Source organism: Pecten maximus, chromosome 18, assembly GCF_902652985.1.
Source record: "Pecten maximus chromosome 18, xPecMax1.1, whole genome shotgun sequence".
In the NCBI taxonomy this organism is placed as follows: domain Eukaryota; kingdom Metazoa; phylum Mollusca; class Bivalvia; order Pectinida; family Pectinidae; genus Pecten; species Pecten maximus.
Genome location: NC_047032.1, coordinates 11,738,545 through 11,759,679, shown reverse-complemented (window position 1 = coordinate 11,759,679; position 21,135 = coordinate 11,738,545). Strand labels below are relative to the sequence as shown.

Sequence of the window (21,135 nt, the reverse complement as noted above, 5' to 3'; positions counted from 1 at the left end):
TGAGATGGAGCACAATAGAATTTCTTCAGGATACAATGAATTTTTTACTCACTTTATTTTCTAAATAAAAAAAGTTCAAACATTTGTAAGGTGGTAATAGAATAAGTCTGTAATGTTTGGTATTGTATAAAATATACAACCGCCTAATTCATGTTATCAATCTTATCAAAAACACTCTTTGTTAGAGATGAAGCAAACAATTTCTTTATCAACAATGTGTTGCTTGGTTTATCGCAACGTCAACAGCCTGCCATTTTAATGCAGTAGTAGTTAGTGACTACCTCACTGAATAACATATGGGAGGCCCATGTCATCCAGAGTCATTAGAGTAAAGTGTCTTGCCCATGGACAATCCCATGACAGCACAGACTGGTCCTTTTTTCAGCTTCCCAAGACACACAAACCGACACTGGCAGGCAGCACCATGCACCTCGGATCTTCACCTGAGGTCACGTGGCTGGCATCTGCTATCACAGCTCTATGCAGTTCACTTGAAATGTATAAATACATAAAATTGCTGTTACAATACTTTACAGTATAAACATTACATACTAAGGAATTTCTGCTGCAGTTTAAACATCTGCCAGTTTTGCCCAACTCTTCACCTGATCAAAGATATTTAGTATACAGCATACTAATGAAATGACATCTGAGGAGTACTAATGCAATCTGATTGAAAACCATACCTTTATTTACTCTCCATTTTAATTTATCCAAAAAAACACCTCAAGTACAAATAAAAGTTTTATCAGATTAAAGTTATTGCTAAACAAACACAAAATTCATACTTGTTTCTGAGTATATAATACGTTGGTTTTTTGAGCTTGAAACATAAACTATAATTTTTTAAACAAGTGATTTTAATGCTTAAGTTACTTACGACAATAAAACAAGGTTTTTGTCACCTTTAAGGTAACATGAAGCGTAATTGTAACATTTCACATATCAAGGGAGATAAACACATATCAAGGGAAATAAACACATATCAAGGGAGATAATTATAACCTACCATCAGGGACAGTATAATATATACTAAGCATAATTGTTCTTCTTTGTTTTCCTTTTCATAATCTGCTTTATCATCATGTTTTAAACGCAGATGAGTAATTATTACAAAATACAGAAAAAACCATTCAGTAGACTGTCTTGATATACAACTTCATGCCTTATTGATACAACAATTCCTAATTGAAGAATTCTTTGCACCTTTCCGTCTTCGAATTAGCAGCCATCGCTTGGCGTTGCTAGAGATACTTTTCACAAATCACGTTCAGAAAGACGCTTCATCGTAATAATTTTAGTGTTTGGGCACACATGGATGTTTCTCGCCAGTCAACAGTCAAAAATATTGACCAGTCAACAGTGGAAAATACTTTATTTACATTGATCAGGAAGCAAGAAATTTGGTCTTCCTGTTGGACACAAAACATTGAGTTAGATGAACCTGTCTAATCTGACACAAGTATTTGGTTGGATTCACCTGTGTAATCCAGCACCCTGCAGGAAACTGGCTTGAATTAACTCATCTAATCTGACACTGTGGACTAAAACCAAAATAATTATGACCCTATACCTGATTTCAAATCTTTGTACCTTGTATTTAAACTGATATTTTGGATGTATAGGTGCTCTAAATTCACATCAATAAAGTAAACATTAATTTCCATGGTAAATTCGTGTATATCCAATTCAAGTTTGATATACAACAATGTATGAAATTTTCTTTTAATATATCTGTTTATTCGGTATTTCAGGATTAACGCGTTTCCAATATAAACACGTCTGTAATCAATGAGGACTAAAAACACTTTTAAGCATGAATTAGCAGAATAAATTTCATCAGCAGTGAATATCAAATACACTGCCATCTATAAGTTCCTATATACATTTTGCAGACAATATTTTGAAATTTATTAAAGGGGATTGTAATAATTATTATGTACATGTATTTCAATTTTTTGTCAGATAACATCTTATCATAATGCTTGATAGTCTAAAAATAGTCAATGGTAATTGATGATCTACAAATACTCAAAAAGCAACACTTTTGTAATATCATATCTTTTTAGAAATTTTGTTAGATTGAAAGGATATTTTCACAGACTGACAAAATTTTCAAAAGGTATAAATTCAAAAGTGTAATGTAATGGCTCATCTTAAAAAAAAAGTCCCACATTTTTTTTGGAATATTCTGGAAAACAGGTTCCTTCATTGATCTTCCCTGAAATCGAGGTGGGTCACGAACAAATTGTGTATAGTTTTTCATGGATAGCAGCGTATAATGTTTAAAATCCCATCATTGTCATTTTTAAATTTTCTACAAAAAAAACCCCAGCAAACAAGTGTGATATGCAGATAAATTCTATATGTTTGTACAGTGGAACCTCTATAAACCGAACATGCATGGGACATGACTATTTGTTCGGTTTATAGAGGGTTCGGTTTGGAGAAGTTGATCGAAAAATGAACGGTCAAATTCCGGATATAATTGGTTGGACGATGTTTTATTAGAATGCACCCGATTCCAAAACGGCACGTACATACTTAGACAATTTGGATTGTCTGAATAATATGCATATTATGAAAGTTAATCAATGTTTATATTGCAGAATATATAAGAAAGGCAAATGACTATAACAATAGTTTTAAACAGTATTTTCACATGTACAACTACACTTTACGATCGGCCTACATTTTGTTACATCCGGTGAAGCCTCGTCATGTGGATGGGGCCAATAGTCCGATACAGAATATTTTACACATCAAATAATATTAAAGGGTGTGAAGATGTTTTGTTTCAATATCAATTACAATTGATCAGATGATACTGGTCGTATTTCCGACATCTCTGTTGTCTAAAAAAAACATCACGGGCTTCTTTACGAAAACAACCCCTTTTGGTCCTCATTTAAATTAAATGCGAAACTCAGGCTTCTAGCTCTACTTGCATTGAGAAGATCAACGAACCGACGCGCTTCAATGAAATGTGGCATTGTTTCATAATTGTCGTGTTGATTATACACTAGGCCTTCCGTCATAATGCCCCCTTGGGGTATATATTGGATACCTGTACAAATCACCTACGTAGGTCCCGAGACAATAAGGCTTCACACAATACCCGTCACAGTTGTTGTTTCACGGTTGACTGGCCTGACCTCGTGTCATCATCGCCCAGGTAAGGCCGGTTTTCAGAAGTAATTTTTGGTATATTTTAACAGGAACCGGACACAAAATCAGTCCGGTGTTCGGAATTCAGAGGGATCGGTATTTGGAAGTTTTTTAATACTATAACAAGGGCCCAATGGGCCCAAATCGCTCACCTGCAATGCAGTGATCTTTTCATATATGGATCCTGCAGTTATTTGAAAGCATGCTACAGGACCAATATAATGTCTCTCTGCACTTTGGCTTTTCACTAAAAGTCATTTAAAGATTTAAGCATACTTGATCGACGTGACCTTGAATGAAGGTCAAGGTCATTCATTTGAACAAACTTGGTAGCCCTTCACCCCAGCATGCTACAGACCCAATATCAACTCCCTGGGACTCTTGGTTATTGAGAAGAAGTTGTTTAAAGATTTTAGCCTTTTTGACCCCTGTGACCTTGAATGAAGGTCAAGGTCATTCATTTGAACAAACTTGGTAGCCCTTTACCCCAGCATGCTACAGACCCAATATCAACTCTCTGGGACTCTTGGTTATTGAGAAGAAGTCGTTTAAAGATTTTAGCCTTTTTGACTCCTGTGACCTTGAATGAAAGTCAAGGTCATTCATTTGAACAAACTTGGTAGCCCTTTACCCCAGCATGCTACAGGCCAAATATTAGGTCTCTGGGACTCTTGGTTATCGAGAAGAAGTCGTTTAAAGATTTTAGCCTTTTTGGCCCCTGTGACCTTGAATGAAGGTCAAGGCCATTCATTTGAACAAACTAGGTAGCCCTTCATCCCAGCATGCTACAGACCCAATATCAACTCCCTGGGACTGTTGGTTATTGAGAAGAAGTCGTTTGAAGATTTTAGCCTTTTTGACCCCTGTGACCTTGAATGAAGGTCAAGGTCATTCATTTGAACAAACTTGGTAGCCCTTCACCCCAGCATGCTACAGGCCAAATATTAGGTCTCTGGGACTCTTGGTTATTGAGAAGAAGTCGTTTAAAGATTTTAGCCTTTTTGACTCCTGTGACCTTGAATGAAAGTCAAGGTCATTCATTTGAACAAACTTGGTAGCCCTTCACCCCAGCATGCTACAGACCCAATATCAACTCCCTGGGACTCTTGGTTATTGAGAAGAAGTTGTTTAAAGATTTTAGCCTTTTTGACCCCTGTGACCTTGAATGAAGGTCAAGGTCATTCATTTGAACAAACTTGGTAGCCCTTTACCCCAGCATGCTACAGACCCAATATCAACTCCCTGAGATTCTTGGTTATTGAGAAGAAGTCGTTTAAAAGATTTTAGCCTTTTTGACTCCTGTGACCTTGAATGAAAGTCAAGGTCATTCATTTGAACAAACTTGGGAGCCCTTCACCCCAGCATGCTACAGGCCAAATATTAGGTCTCTGGGACTCTTGGTTATTGAGAAGAAGTCGTTTAAAGATTTTAGCCTTTTTGACTCCTGTGACCTTGAATGAAAGTCAAGGTCATTCATTTGAACAAACTTGGGAGCCCTTCACCCCAGCATGCTACAGGCCAAATATTAGGCCTCTGGGACTCTTGGTTATTGAGAAGAAGTCGTTTAAAGATTTTAGCCTTTTTGACTCCTGTGACCTTGAATGACGGTCAAGGTCATTCATTTGAACAAACTTGGTAGCCCTTCACCCCAGCATGCTACAGACCCAATATCAACTCCCTGGGACTCTTGGTTATTGAGAAGAAGTTGTTTAAAGATTTTAGCCTTTTTGACTCCTGTGACCTTGAATGAAAGTCAAGGTCATTCATTTGAACAAACTTGGTAGCCCTTCACCCCAGCATGCTACAGACCCAATATCAACTCCCTGGGACTCTTGGTTATTGAGAAGAAGTCGTTTAAAGATTTTAGCCTTTTTGACTCCTGTGACCTTGAATGAAAGTCAAGGTCATTCATTTGAACAAACTTGGTAGCCCTTCACCCCAGCATGCTACAGACCCAATATCAACTCCCTGGGACTGTTGGTTATTGAGAAGAACTCGTTTGAAGATTTTAGCCTTTTTGACCCCTGTGACCTTGAATGAAGGTCAAGGTCATTCATTTGAACAAACTTGGGAGCCCTTCACCCCAGCATGCTACAGGCCAAATATTAGGCCTCTGGGACTCTTGGTTATTGAGAAGAAGTCGTTTAAAGATTTTAGCCTTTTTGACTCCTGTGACCTTGAATGAAAGTCAAGGTCATTCATTTGAACAAACTTGGTAGCCCTTCACCCGAGCATGCTACAGACCCAATATCAACTCCCTGGGACTCTTGGTTATTGAGAAGAAGTCGTTTAAAGATTTTAGCCTTTTTGACTCCTGTGACCTTGAATGAAAGTCAAGGTCATTCATTTGAACAAACTTGGTAGCCCTTCACCCCAGCATGCTACAGACCCAATATCAAGTCCCTGGGACTCTCGGTTATTGAGAAGAAGTCGTTTAAAAGATTTTAGCCTTTTTGACTCCTGTGACCTTGAATGAAGGTCAAGGTCATTCATTTGAACAAACTTGGTAGCCCTTCACCCCAGCATGCTACAGACCCAATATCAAGTCCCTGGGTCTTTTGGCTATTTAGAAGAAGTCGTCTATTTTTTTTTTAGCCTTTTCGACTCCTGTGACCTTGAATGAAAGTCAAGGTCATTCATTTGAACAAACTTGGTAGCCCTTCACCCCAGCATGCTACAGACCCAATATCAAGTCCCTGGGACTCTTGGTTATTGAGAAGAAGTCGTTTAAAGATTTTAGCCTTTTTGACTCCTGTGACCTTGAATGAAGGTCAAGGTCATTCATTTGAACAAACTTGGTAGCCCTTTACCCCAGCATGCTACAGACCCAATATCAACTCCCTGAGACTCTTGGTTATTGAGAAGAAGTCGTTTAAAAGATTTTAGCCTTTTTGACTCCTGTGACCTTGAATGAAAGTCAAGGTCATTCATTTGAACAAACTTGGGAGCCCTTCACCCCAGCATGCTACAGGCCAAATATTAGGTCTCTGGGACTCTTGGTTATTTAGAAGAAGTCGTTTAAAGATTTTAGCCTTTTTGACTCCTGTGACCTTGAATGAAAGTCAAGGTCATTCATTTGAACAAACTTGGGAGCCCTTCACCCCAGCATGCTACAGGCCAAATATTAGGCCTCTGGGACTCTTGGTTATTGAGAAGAAGTCGTTTAAAGATTTTAGCCTTTTTGACTCCTGTGACCTTGAATGACGGTCAAGGTTATTCATTTGAACAAACTTGGTAGCCCTTCACCCCAGCATGCTACAGACCCAATATCAACTCCCTGGGACTCTTGGTTATTGAGAAGAAGTCGTTTAAAGATTTTAGCCTTTTTGACTCCTGTGACCTTGAATGAAAGTCAAGGTCATTCATTTGAACAAACTTGGTAGCCCTTCACCCCAGCATGCTACAGACCCAATATCAACTCCCTGGGACTCTTGGTTATTGAGAAGAAGTCGTTTAAAGATTTTAGCCTTTTTGACTCCTGTGACCTTGAATGAAAGTGAAGGTCATTCATTTGAACAAACTTGGTAGCCCTTCACCCCAGCATGCTACAGACCCAATATCAACTCCCTGGGACTGTTGGTTATTGAGAAGAAGTCGTTTGAAAATTTTAGCCTTTTTGACCCCTGTGACCTTGAATGAAGGTCAAGGTCATTCATTTGAACAAACTTGGGAGCCCTTCACCCCAGCATGCTACAGGCCAAATATTAGGCCTCTGGGACTCTTGGTTATTGAGAAGAAGTCGTTTAAAGATTTTAACCTTTTTGACTCCTGTGACCTTGAATGACGGTCAAGGTCATTCATTTGAACAAACTTGGTAGCCCTTCACCCCAGCATGCTACAGACCCAATATCAACTCCCTGGGACTCTTGGTTATTGAGAAGAAGTCGTTTAAAGATTTTAGCCTTTTTGACTCCTGTGACCTTGAATGAAAGTCAAGGTCATTCATTTGAACAAACTTGGTAGCCCTTCACCCGAGCATGCTACAGACCCAATATCAACTCCCTGGGACTCTTGGTTATTGAGAAGAAGTCGTTTAAAGATTTTAGCCTTTTTGACTCCTGTGACCTTGAATGAAAGTCAAGGTCATTCATTTGAACAAACTTGGTAGCCCTTCACCCCAGCATGCTACAGACCCAATATCAAGTCCCTGGGACTCTCGGTTATTGAGAAGAAGTCGTTTAAAGATTTTAGCCTTTTTGACTCCTGTGACCTTGAATGAAGGTCAAGGTCATTCATTTGAACAAACTTGGTAGCCCTTTACCCCAGCATGCTACAGACCCAATATCAACTCCCTGGGACTGTTGGTTGTTGAGAAGAAGTCGTTTGAAGATTTTAGCCTTTTTGACTCCTGTGACCTTGAATGAAGGTCAAGGTCATTCATTTGAACAAACTTGGTAGCCCTTCACCCCAGCATGCTACAGGCCCAATATTAGGTCTCTAGGCCTTTTGGTTATTGAGAAGAAGTTGCTTGAATGGAAAGTTGACGCCGGACGGACGGCCGGACGGACGGACGGCCGACGGACGGACGACGGACGCCGCGCCACGGCATAAGCTCACTTGCCCTTCGGGCAGGTGAGCTAATAAAGAAGGACCAATTCCGTACAATGACAATTCGTTCGGTATTCAGAGGTGTTCGGTTTTTAGAAGGTTCGGTTTTCGGAAGTTGCACTGTAATAACCAATAAAACATCTTTTAAAGAAAAACATATATGTAATATCACAAATATTAATTTATACAAAAGATAAAATTCGAGCATCCTAATTATAATAATACTATAAATTTCAGATTGACTTACTATGATATATAAATGTCTGGTAATGGTTAATAGTATTGACACAAGCTTCACAATGTTATGAATCTCTAATCAATAAGAGCTACACACAAAACGCATTGAAGACTAGCTCAATGTAAATGTACCCTTACTTAGATACACATTACAACATCCTTTAGTTAATCATATTAGTTTTCAAATCATACAAGTCTAATTTTGATAAAAAAAAATCACACAAAGTCATGCACTGTACTTTCCTTGTTTTACTTGCAATCTAAATACTTCCAAACATACCTTACATACCATGAAACTTACCATACATATCATACACACCATCAAACATACCATACATACCAAACATACCATACATACCATACATACCAAACATACCATACATACCAAACATATTATACACACCATCAACATACCATACATACCAAACATACCATACATACCATACATACCAAACATACCAAACATACCATCAAACATACCATACATACCATACATACCAAACAACCATACATACCATACATACCAAACATACCATACATACCAAACATATTATACACACCATCAAACATACCATACATACCATACATACCAAACATACCAAACATACCATACATACCATACATACCAAACATACCATTAAACATACAATGTAACATACCAAACATACCATTAAACATACCAAACATACCATTAAACATACCGAACATACCATCATATACCAAACATACCCGATACATAACATACCATACATACAATGTAACATACAATTAAATATACCAAAACACACCACCACACATACCATTATATATACCATATACAATGCAACATACCAAACATACCATCTACATATGTAATACCAATTAAATCATCATATACCATTTAACATATTTCCATTTCCTCTCTTCTACTTTATATTCCCCAATATATGGCCAAACATTTAATGACAAAACGATGGCAGTATAACAACTTAATAAGGTTTACTTTGCATAAAAGGGCTGTGACATTTTAGCAAACTGGAAAATGTCATATGAAATGAAAACATTTAAAATCCTGTATACCGTATTCATCTAGAAATAAACCCCAGTCAACAAGTAAATTCCCTTCCTCTTTTTTTGCAGAATCACCAGCTTTAAAACTAAAATGGTCACAAATCCGCCATATATATATATATTCCTTTCAATAATAAAATCTTACACCAGTGAAGGGGGTTTATTTGAGGATAATTACGGTACATTCATACTTTGTAGGTGTACAAGTAAGTCAGTACATTTATTTTGGTCTATACTTGTTTACATCCCAGTCAAAGTCAATAGCCATCCACAACGTTAAGCTAATTATTATACTTGTGTCATGTTTATATTGGAGGAGAAATTATTCACAACTTGCTGACTTTGATCCTGAGTCTGACTAGCAGACTTGGCTTGTATAACCTGAAATAAAATGATTCATATTTTTAATTTCAGTAGAAAATATACTGTAAGCAAAAACGTGATTAATGCATATTGTACATACTGCATGAGGAACTAGCAGGTAAATAAGATGACAGTACTGAGGTTTCTGGTTTTTTGTTTTTTTTTTGTTTGTTTGTTTGGTTTATCACCTCATGAACAGCAGGTGCCATTTTGGGATAGGGTCTCCTTGTAGTAGTTGGTGACTACCTCACTGAACAACCCGTCGCATGCCATCCAGAGCAATTATGGTAAAGTGTCTCGCCCAAGGGCTTCACAGCTTCCCAAGAAACACAAACCGACATAGGCAGGGAGCGTCACACCACGCACCTCAGATCTTCACATGAGGTTACGTGGCAGGTGCTCTAGAATAAAAGCAGTCAAAGAAAACTATCAAAAAAGGTGAACTTACATCTCTAAGAAATTGTAGAAAAGCTTCGTAGTAGCCCGAGCACATCCAAGTTTCGTTATGGCTACCTTGTTCAAACCTATGTATTCTCTTCATTCCACTACCAGATACCTAGGGAAAGCACATAAATACATTGATGCATAGCATATATCAGGTATGTAACACTGGCTATAATCAGTGAGATGACAAATCTAATCTGTAGGGTGTGTGGAGATGTCAATACTACAATGAAACTATATTTCTGGTTTGGTTAGAATAACATCGATACATTTTTAGAAATTGAACTTAAAACAAAACCTAAAAGTTTCAGCATCCCTAATTTCCAGATTCACTGGACCATAAATAAATGGTGTGTTGAGATGTCCACTATGTGATATACAAAAACAAGAGGCCCAGGGGCCTTAACGGTCATCTGACTCTAAATTAAAACCCTTATATTATTGTAGTATGCATTCTCTGTAGCAAGTATATAGTGGCACTGTTGGCCATGGTGGCCATCTTGGATATCTGACCGACCCAATCAATAATAACACTTGGTCTGGACCATCTAAGGATCATTTCTGGTAAGTTAGAGCTGAATCCCACCAGTGGAATTTGAGAAGAAGTTTGAAATAGGTGTTGTTCAGGAAAACCATGATTGCGCAATCATGTTACAAAATGGCCGCCATTGCTGCCATGCCAAAGTTTTTACAAGGCCGAAAAAATAGCAACACTTTGTTGGCACTCCTTCCTTAACATCCTCACCAATTTCAAGCTCAATGGCACCAGTGGAACTGGAGAAGAAGTTTAAAATGTGTTTTTTAAGATGGCGGATATGGCAGCCATCTTGCATTTCAGACCAATCTAAAAAATAACAACACTTGGTCGTGATCATCTCAGGAACATTTCAGGCAAGTTTCAGCCCAACAGCACTGGTGGAACTTGAGAAGAAGTTTAAAATGTGTTTTCAAAATGGCGGCTATGGGGGCCATCTTGGATTTCGGACCGACCCGAAAAATAACAACACTTGGTCGGGATCATATCAGGATCATTTCAGGCAAGTTTCAGCTCAATAGCACTGCTGGAACTTGGGAAGAAGTTTAAAATGTGTTTTTCAAGATGGCGCCTATGGCGGCCATCTTGGAGTTCGGACCGACCCGAAAAATAACAACACTTGGTCGGGATCATCTCAGGATCATTTCTGGCAAGTTTCAGCCCAACAGCCCTGGTGGAGCTTGAGAAGAAGTTTAAAATAAGTTTTTCAAGATGGCGGCTATGGCGGCCATCTTGGATTTCGGACGGACCCGAAAAATAACAACACTTGGTCGTGATCATCTCAGGATCATTTCAGGCCAGTTTCAGGTCAATAGCACTGGTGGAACCTGAGAAGAAGTTTAAAATGTTTTTTACAAGATGGCGGCTATGGCGGCCATCTTGGATTTTGGACCGACCCGAAAAATAACAACACTTGGTCGGGATCATATCAGGATCATTTCAGGCAAGTTTCAGCTCAATAGCACTGCTGGAACTTGAGAAGAAGTTTAAAATAAGTTTTTCAAGATGGCGGCTATGGCGGCCATCTTGGATTTCGGACGGACCCAAAAAATAACAACACTTGGTCGGGATCATATCAGGATCATTTCAGGCCAGTTTCAGCTCAATAGCACTGGTGGAACCTGAAAAGAAGTTTAAAATGTGTTTTTCAAGATGGCGGCTATGGCGGCCATCTTGGATTTTGGACCGACCCGAAAAATAACAACACTTGGTCGGGATCATCTCAGGATCATTTCAGGCAAGTTTCAGCTCAAAAGCAGTGGTGGAACTTGAGAAGAAGTTTAAAATGTGTTGTTCAAGATGGCGGCTATGGTGGCCATCTTGGATTTTGGACCGAACCGAAAAATAACAACACTTGGTCGGGATCATATCAGGATCATTTCAGGCAAGTTTCATCTCAATAGCACCAGTGGAACTTGAGAAGAAGTTTAAAATGTGTTTTTCAAGATGGCGGCTATGGCGGCCATCTTGGATTTTGGACCGACCCGAAAAATAACAACACTTGGTCGGGATCATTTCAGGATCATTTCAGGCAAGTTTCAGCTCAATAGCACTGGTGGAACTTGAGAAGAAGTTTAAAATGTGTTTTTCAAGATGGCGGCTATGGCGGCCATCTTGGATTTTGGACTGACCCGAAAAATAACAACACTTGGTCGGGATCATCTCAGGATCATTTCTGGCAAGTTTCAGCCCAACAGCACTGGTGGAACTTGAGAAGAAGTTTTAAAATGTGTTTTCAAAATGGCGGCTATGGCGGCCATCTTGGATTTCGGACTGACCCGAAAAATAACAACACTTGGTCAGGACCATCTCAGGATCATTTCAGGCAAGTTTCAGCTTAATCCCACTGGTGGAACTTGAGAAGAAGATTGAAATGTGAAAAGTTTACGGACGGCGGACGGCGCACGGCGCACGGCGGACGACGACGGACGAAGCATGATGGCTATAGGTCATCCTGACCCTTCGGGTCAGATGACCTAAAAATGTACCTATAAACCTATTACCTATTAAGTTTGGTTTGGAGCAATGGATCTTAACACAAGTGAAATGTTAACAACTCCAACATTGATGGAAAAGTAACAGCATTGTCTTCCTTCGTGACTTCATCACAGCCGAGAGAGGGAGAGAGGGAGAGAGTGAGAGACAGACATAAGTGTGCATGTGGTTTTTACTACAGGTATATGTATGGACTGTTACACTAGACACCAAAACAGGCAGGGTTTTGTTATAAATAGTTGGCCTTTATAGACAGGGTTTTGTTATAAATATGTGGTCTTTATAGACAGGGTTGCTTTGAATAGGTGGCCTTTATAGACAGGGTTTTGTTATAAATAGGTGGCCTTTACAGACATGGTTTTGTTATGAACGTGTGGCCGTTTTCAACAGTTTTTTTTTATATTAACAGAGGGCTTTCTCAGAATCATGAAACCAAAACAGGGCTTTCTCAGAATCATGAAAACCAAAACAGAGGGCCAACAGGTTTGTTGGGTGACATTTAGGACAGGTTTGGCTGAATTTGTACCCTGCTAAACTTATAATGTAGGTAGAAATTATCTAAAAACCGCAGATACAATGAGATACAGGTATTTGTTCTAATTGAATAAATACTAATCCATACTTGCCAACTTTTTAAAATTCTCATGGGGGAGAAAGTGCGTGAGCGACATTTTTGACCGGAAAACACATTTCATGTGCGACACATTTAGCAAACAAAAACTAAGGGGAGATAATTTGCTATTGGAAAATAAATCCCTTGCATGAACACTTAAGCTTCCTTCCCTCACTGAAAAAAAGGGGGGAAAACTTATTTCAATGCTCTTTTTTATTCAAGTTTGGAAAGATAATTATATAAGCAACAAGTTACAAAAAAAAACTGCAAAATTACATCATTTTTAATTATTTCTGGAAATGATTTAACTCACTGTTCACTCTAAATAAAAGTATTTACTTAGATATGTTATGAAAATTATGTTGTTAGATAGATGTCAGTCAATTAAATGCAAATTATCACAATGATATCACTTTCTATCAAGCTTTCTCTCCAGCAGTAAACTTCAAAAGAAAATACCTAAACTGTCACGATAAATATCTAGAGTACAATATATAATATCTGAATGAAATTTCAAATGTTTCCTTTGGATTACAACAAAGACAATGATACAAAAATATATAAATAAAAAGGGCTGTACCAGCAGTTGTAATCACTATATAGGCTTAATTGCAACTCAGTACTTTGTAGATGGGGACTGATACTCAAATTCAAAGTTTTAACATGACAGTATTTAGTTTACGAAAGTGAGTATTTGTGGACATGTTTCTGTCTTTCAAAATGTGAATTGGGAAAGTTTCTGCCAAAATAAGTCTCTGTTAATTGACACGAAGTATGGTGATGCTACGGTGATTGAAACGACGTTACCTACCGGCAACCAGGCCTTCGGTCTATATGGTCGTTATTGTGAATTTATTTCCTTGTGCTAATTATCTAAAGATCAGTTAATGTTTAAATGTAGATAACATTTCAATAAGTAATCTGTCAAATTTGATACTCCGTTGATAACATTGCCAGTGTTGTTTTCACTTTTTCTGTCCGAGATATACTGTCAAGTAGAGGTCGTTTATGCGCTTGACATCAAAGGCAGTATACGAAGCCATTTACAAGCGTTCAATCAACCATGACTGACCTGCTACAAAACCATCACCACGCGTCCTCAGCTTGATTAGTTTTAATTAATTGTTTATTTATCGGGGTATTGTCACCCATGCAGTCAGTGAAGTGTCAGAATTTCGTTACGGTCTGTGAGCAGGTCAGTTAACTGACCAATGCCCCACACATATGTCTTTCACCAGCCAGCAAGCGTTACCTGTCATAGGCCTTAGTGAATCTAACAAGATGAATAGGGGCTCCATACGGGGTTATCAAGACATATTCTCCAAAATCGGGAGAATACACTATGTTTTATCTATACGATCGGGAGACGGGGCAGGGAGTCTGGAATCGGGAAATTCCCGACTAAATCGGGAAAGTTGGCAAGTATGCTAATCAATTTAAGACATGTTACCTGATGCAGCTTTGTCATCATTTTGGGCGGAATGAGATCGTCAGCTTGTCCTGACAGAAATAAGGTTGGCTGAGATATATTTTTAATTCTCTCAACTGATGGATACTGGAGATAAAATGTAATTGTTAGAAATAAAAAATATGATCATAATATCATGTAGCATGATTACTGTATCAACAGTGCAGTATATATTTACAAAGCTATTTAAACTTCACAGGAAATTTCAAACTGTCTATAATTAAGTGGAGGAAAAATGCAATGTACTTACTTTATGTTTAAATAATATTTCAGGCAAAAGTTCCATTAATTTGAAATTAAATATAGTCCTTCCAATTTCAGGCAGACTAGTGAAAGTGTTCTCTATAACTAAGGCTGCTATATGTTGTGCATAGAATGGTTGTGATGCCAGCCATACTGCTACAGCGCCACCTAGTGAGCGTCCAAACACCACAATCTTGTCCCTGTTTATATCATTCCTACCCAATAGGAAGTTAATAGCTGCCTCAGCGTCTCTGTACAGGCCTAAAACATAAGGAAGTATACAAATTAAGCTTGATAATAACATAATAAACATTACATTGACTGTCCAACATAACATTTTTAGGGTCAAACATCCTCCCAAAATTTTTCAGTTCGTACAAAAAGTGAATATCTTGAATTAGTGAGAATATGGCTAGTGATGCAACATTTATCCTTAGACACTGATCCCTAGTGGTGTCAGGGTATAGAGTTGGATGTATCCAGTAGTAATTCCATCGTTTACTGTGGGAACAGAAGATGAAGTGTCTGTGTGTAGGAATATAATCTTTCCCTGCCTTGGGGGTGTGACAAAAAAACCAAACCAGAGGGAATTCATGAACGTCCATGAATTTCCCCGAGGGTTGAGATTTCGTTGTCACACTCCCTAGGTAGGGAATGATTATTTTTCTCCCATCACTTCAAATAATTGCATATTAAATCGGTGGTCAAGGTATGTTTGCAAAAAAAATGCACATGATTTGTGCATGAATTTCCACATTTGCAACCTGTCATACCCTATAGGGGAAGTGTAAAACTGGAGATAAACTGGTGAACTGTGGGAGAATATCAATAGCAATGATTTCGTATTCTACATCACATAGCAGGTATGTAATTGGAGATTGAGGTGGAAGTAAAAGGCTACTGGCCATGGGCCAACATTTTCTGCCCCATAGGTGTTCTGTGATACAAAAAAAAAGAATTCATATTTGTTTTTGAATTCTCCAACATCGTTTTTTGCTTTTGGAGCAGGTGATCAGATGAAACTTTTTTTGTGGTGCTAGGTGCCTGGATTATGCACATGTTTGACTGTTTTTGTATATGCTGACAAAAGCAACATGGAGTTAGAAGGCAACCTGCCATATTATTTATTCTTTCCTTTTTCTAAAAATAGTAACATGATCATGAGTACTTACATGAAATATACACTATAATTATGTTCAAACAAACATAGAAATTATTAATATCACATTTACGACAAACAGCCCTATTATGAGTGTGCACTATGCGAGTGAAATATATTTGGTATTACTTAAGATACTCTTACATATTCTGTTTATAACATTTTTTATAGCAAAGTATTTCGGGTTAGCTTTCAATTTCCTCGTCATTGTTTGTAATGTGAAAAATATCACTTTTCTGGAATACTTAATTTTCGATATTTCACTGGTAAAAATATGATCAATACTTATTTATAGAAAAAACTTGCCTGTTTCTGAGGGGGATCCCTCACTTTTGCCATAGCCTCGGTATTCCACCAGCAGGACATTCACACCACATGAGGTAAAAAATCCATGGCTGTTTATAAGCCTACAAATACAGTGACAATCTTATACCTCCCAAATTTCTACACTAGCAATAAACTTATGAATTTACATATCTTAATATATGCAGATAAAAGGTATTGTTAAATATTTATATATGTAATCAGGGATTTTTCTGGGGGCTTTTGGGGGCCATTAATGGGCCCCATTCCCATTGAAATTATTTCATATTTCAACCAAATTCCCAAAATTTGCAGTTTACTCCTAAAAAAAATCTTTCCCATATTCACCAATTTTCTTCCAAAAATGAGACAAAAAGGCCCTTTCCCAAACCAGTGAGAAAAAGCCCTGGTAATACATTTTTTAAAGGCTTTTCTTATAATTATCAGCACTGTCTTATATACACTATGTTAAATTCAATGTTAGATGGTAAATAATGTGACACAGCATTCAAATTAAAAACAATATAAAAAAACGCAATATTGTATAAATGTCTTTTGGAATGGAGGAAGCATTTCAGTTTTGCCAATATCTCAAAGGCACATAATTTGTTTGAAATAGTCATTTTGTGATTATGTATTTATAAAAACTCAAAATCATAAAAAATAAGTCTGACATAAATTCTTACCTGTGGCCTATATTTCCTGCATTGCCATGAAAATATATCACAGTCGGAGCATTGGCATGTGTGTGTTTGATGAGGACAACATTGATTCGAACATTGTCTGATGTGCGGATGAAGTGATTTTCGTATGGAAGGTTGACTGTGTTAGGAAGCTGTACAAACAGTCGAGACTGTGGTGGCTGATCCGGGTAATATAACAACATGTCCTGAGCATTGTAAAACAATCCTGTAATTTAAAAATTAACCAATTTTAATATGATGATAATACTTATCCTATAATGTGACCAATTCGCCCCCCTTGGAACCCCCTACCAGGGCGTTGCTCTGGATCCACTGGGTCCCCAGTCCCCTCGCCAAAAAATTTTGGCAGTTGGTCAGGGGCAAATTTTGCTATATATTCAGATCTGACTATGAAACTCACACAACTAACTCAGCCAATCAACTGGTGTTTCACCTGAACCAAGTCCCTGAGGAAAACGTGTTTCTTTGTACACTGTAGCTGTTTTCCTGAGTAAAAAACATATATGAGGGGATTAGGTTGTTTTGGTACCTAGTTGTTTCGGTACTTTTGGAAGTCGGTTCGGTATTTAAGTCACTTCGGTACTATAAGAGTTGTTTTGTCTAGTTTCATTGTTACATTAAATAATGATAATCAATTAGTTGTTGGTATTTAACATTTACCTGATCATGACCGTCTGATTTGTTTATACAATCATGTACATCGAACTTCAAATGTGATCCCACTGTGCAACGGTTGTTTTCTTAACTGAATAGATCAGAATATCTCGAAATAATATACTTGGCGATTTATTTTATTCAATGTAATGTAAAAAAAATGAATGAGTGTAACATATAGAAAGTGAATGAGTGCAACGTATAGAAGATGGTCGAATGAGTGTAACGTATAGAAGATGGTCGAATGAGTGTAACGTACAGAAGATGGTCGAATGAGTGTAACGTATAGAAGATGGTCGAATGAGTGTAACGTATAGAAGATGGTCGAATGAGTGTAACGTATAGAAGATTAATGAGTGTCACGTATAGAAGATCATCATGAATAAGTGTAACGTATAGAAGATCATCATGAATCTGTGTAACGTATAGAAGATCATCATGAATCAGTGTAACTTATAGAAGATCATCATGAATCAGTGTAACTTATAGAAGATCATCATGAATCAGTGTAACTTATAGAAGATCATCATGAATCAGTGTAACTTATAGAAGATCATCATGAATCAGTGTAACTTACAGAAGATCATCATGAATCAGTGTAACTTATAGAAGATGAATGAGTGTAACGTATAGCGTGTTAGGTAAAGAAGATGAATGAGCGTGTACTGTTAACTGTTCTATATTTATTGTTACTTGTTTGTTGTTTTTTTCATAGGATGGATGATTATGAAAATAAAAACACAAAATTGAAAATTTACCTTTTTGTCATTTATTATAGAAGAGAATGTACTTAAAATGAACTGCCAACTATCCATTCTCGACAGCACTTTTCACCAGCAATTCTTATCTCAATATCTTTACGTACCGGTATATTCTATATTTATATCATTTGCAAACAATAATTTGCTTTTATAATTTTCATTGTAATTTGGCAACGATTAAAAATTGTTCAAACAACCGAAATTGGCGGAAATAGATATATGCGGTACAATTTTGAGGAAGATATAGTCATCTACTGCATGTCTTCTACCCTCTGACATTTGTAGGGACTCTAATCGTAGCTTTTGATAGATTTAAGATGATGATAATAGGAGGTACTTAAATGATTGAACAATGAAGCAATTCTGTTGAGCTCGAATGGAATGAATATAGTCAATTATTACATACATATAGTCTACCTCAGGGACGTTTATTCTGTTTTTTCCCTTTGTTCATTCAGAATACTGGGTAAAAATAGCATAACAATCATCCAAAAAAGGTCTTAGACATTCATTATTGGTAAAAAATTACACTTATATACAAGTACCGAAACTTCTTTTGTAAGTACCGAAGTGACTTTCGCAAGTACCGAAACAACTTCTGAAAGTACCGAAACGACTGCATGGGTACCGAAATGACTTGAATTCCTCATGTGGGGGTTCCCCAGTGCACTGTAAATATCAGGGTTACTGTCTTTCGAGTACCCATGTGCTTACTCCAACAATGTTAGAGGTTCAACACGGCGAGAAACTTTTGACAGGCGCGCAGATTCGCCAATGCAATCAGGCGGACTAAGACCTCTTATACATGTACGTATTGGAGTACCGTGTGCTATGCCATTTAACCTATACAATAACAACATTTATCCGATCGAAAAAAACCTTAAATTTGATATCAAATTCACTTCATTTGAACTTCAAGCGAGCGAATAAAGAGATGGAGTCACTAGTAATAACATATAGCAAACTATTTTATAGTGTGAGGCTGTGAGCCATACACAGGCAAACCTGACAATATTACCAGATTTGCCGAAGTATGATTAATCGCATATATAAAGATATATTATAACGTCACTTCACTTCCGTCATAATGCCTACCTATGAGAGCGAAGATGAGGAGGAGGAATGTTATCACGCCTCCTGTCATCCAGAATGCCAGCAACAGAATGAGGGCTGCAGAAGTACAAAGTTTCCAAAAGCGCATAACAACAGCGAAAACGAGTCGAGTTACCCACTCGATGGTTCGAAATCCTTTCCCCATCTCTGGTGAGGGTGTATTTGAATCAGACTCAGCGTTTCTGTTGAGAGAATCAATTTCTACATTCTGTGGCATATCAACGTGTAAAATATATAATTTAGCTATCTTTTCTTTCTAATTTCGCTTTGTCACCACTTTGAAACGTGTCTCTGTCTGTTTCTGACGTCCATGTTTGTTTGGCGAGTGAGGTCATAGGTCAGGCGAGGGAGAAGTCATTACTTACCACATACTATCAAAGAAATTGATGTGCATTATAGCAAGCGATAGAAATATATATCGTGCGCATGTGTAACTATTTATATAATGATCTGCTTTTGTTTATTTGTAGTAGACTCGTGTTTTGAGATGAATCTGCTTCAATACTCAAAATTACTTAATTATTGCTCTTGGAGTTATCGCCCTTCCTCTAGGTCTCGACATCTAATTTCACAAACGCGGCAAATAGAATTCATATGATTAGGGCAAGCGATACATTTTTGGCCACATATAAATTACCGTTTGCTTGCGTTTTCATATTTAATAACAGACCAAACTCATTCTTTAAACTAGTCTTACGACGTGTAAAGAATCCTTTACAAATGTTGATAATGGTATTTTATCATATCTTGAAGTTCTACAAAAAGATACAAGATACAAGAGTTTTTATTTTGTGTCGTATGTTTGGACAGTAAACATTAGCTTAGTAGAGCTATTTCTACGACGGTCAAAATTAAAAAGTAACAATATAAGATAATGTACACAGAAAAAAAACTAATCATTATTGTTTCCAAACACTATCAGTTTACAAAACAGTAAAATATAAACGCAATGCTTAAAATAACTAGACCCGCGGTTTGTTGCAAGTGAAAGTGAAAGGATTAGTGAAAATAGGGATTAGATATAGGGGCCAGAAAACCAAGTGATTGGGAGTCCCCTACCTCCAAGGATTCTGGCTCCTAAAGCTGCTCGTCTTTTTGCTGATGATACGTCTCTATTAATGTCTTCCTCATCCTGTCTTGAAATTCAAACTGTTTTAAAAAGGGATCTTGAATCATTAAGCGTGTGGTCGGGGGATCATATAAATGCCATATACAGTTCGGTTATGAGGAAAATAAATGTAGTAAGAAAATTGAATTTTGTTGCTAAATCGAAATAGTCTTTTAGAAAGGAGGTGGTGCATGGCGGCCCACGGCCGAATATTATTTTATGCATGATATTATGATAGACTTTTACCAAATACATGTCATTTTAAGCACTAAAACGAAAATTGGCAAATGTGTACCCTCCCTTTTAAATTCAGTATATTTCTCGTACAAAAGTACTTGATAAATTTCATATTGCATTGATAGTCTCATGTGATGTTATATTTTATAAAAACATGTGTGTTTAGCATGAATTTGTATAATAGAAAGTGTAATTACAGCTTTTTTAACAAAATTATCAGTAAAAAAATTACCTTCTTGAAATTTTCTTTTATTTGTTAAGTAGATAAAATGTAATAATCGTTGGAGTACTATCAAATTTTGCTTTTAAAAAACATGTTTGCATATTAATCTTGATACACAACCAAAAAAAATCATCAAAAATTACTGGATAACAAAAGATTTTTGCTTACAAAGAAAGGTCATGAAGTAAATTGTATTAAAAACCCAATGG

The 21,135-nt window shown here is 37.3% G+C and overlaps 1 protein-coding gene across 1 annotated transcript; it reads right to left on the bottom strand.

The window, feature by feature from the left end:
* Nucleotides 1-8,616: 8,616 nt before the first annotated feature.
* Nucleotides 8,617-19,694, bottom strand: LOC117316678 (protein ABHD13-like). Its single transcript, XM_033871384.1, has 7 exons — nucleotides 19,341-19,694; nucleotides 16,813-17,035; nucleotides 16,130-16,230; nucleotides 14,672-14,925; nucleotides 14,404-14,508; nucleotides 9,815-9,922; nucleotides 8,617-9,384 (listed from the first exon to the last, which is right to left on the bottom strand). Exons 1-7 carry the CDS (start codon nucleotides 19,573-19,575, stop codon nucleotides 9,292-9,294), a joined length of 1,119 nt encoding a protein of 372 aa, XP_033727275.1. The 5' UTR covers nucleotides 19,576-19,694; the 3' UTR covers nucleotides 8,617-9,291.
* Nucleotides 19,695-21,135: the final 1,441 nt, after the last annotated feature.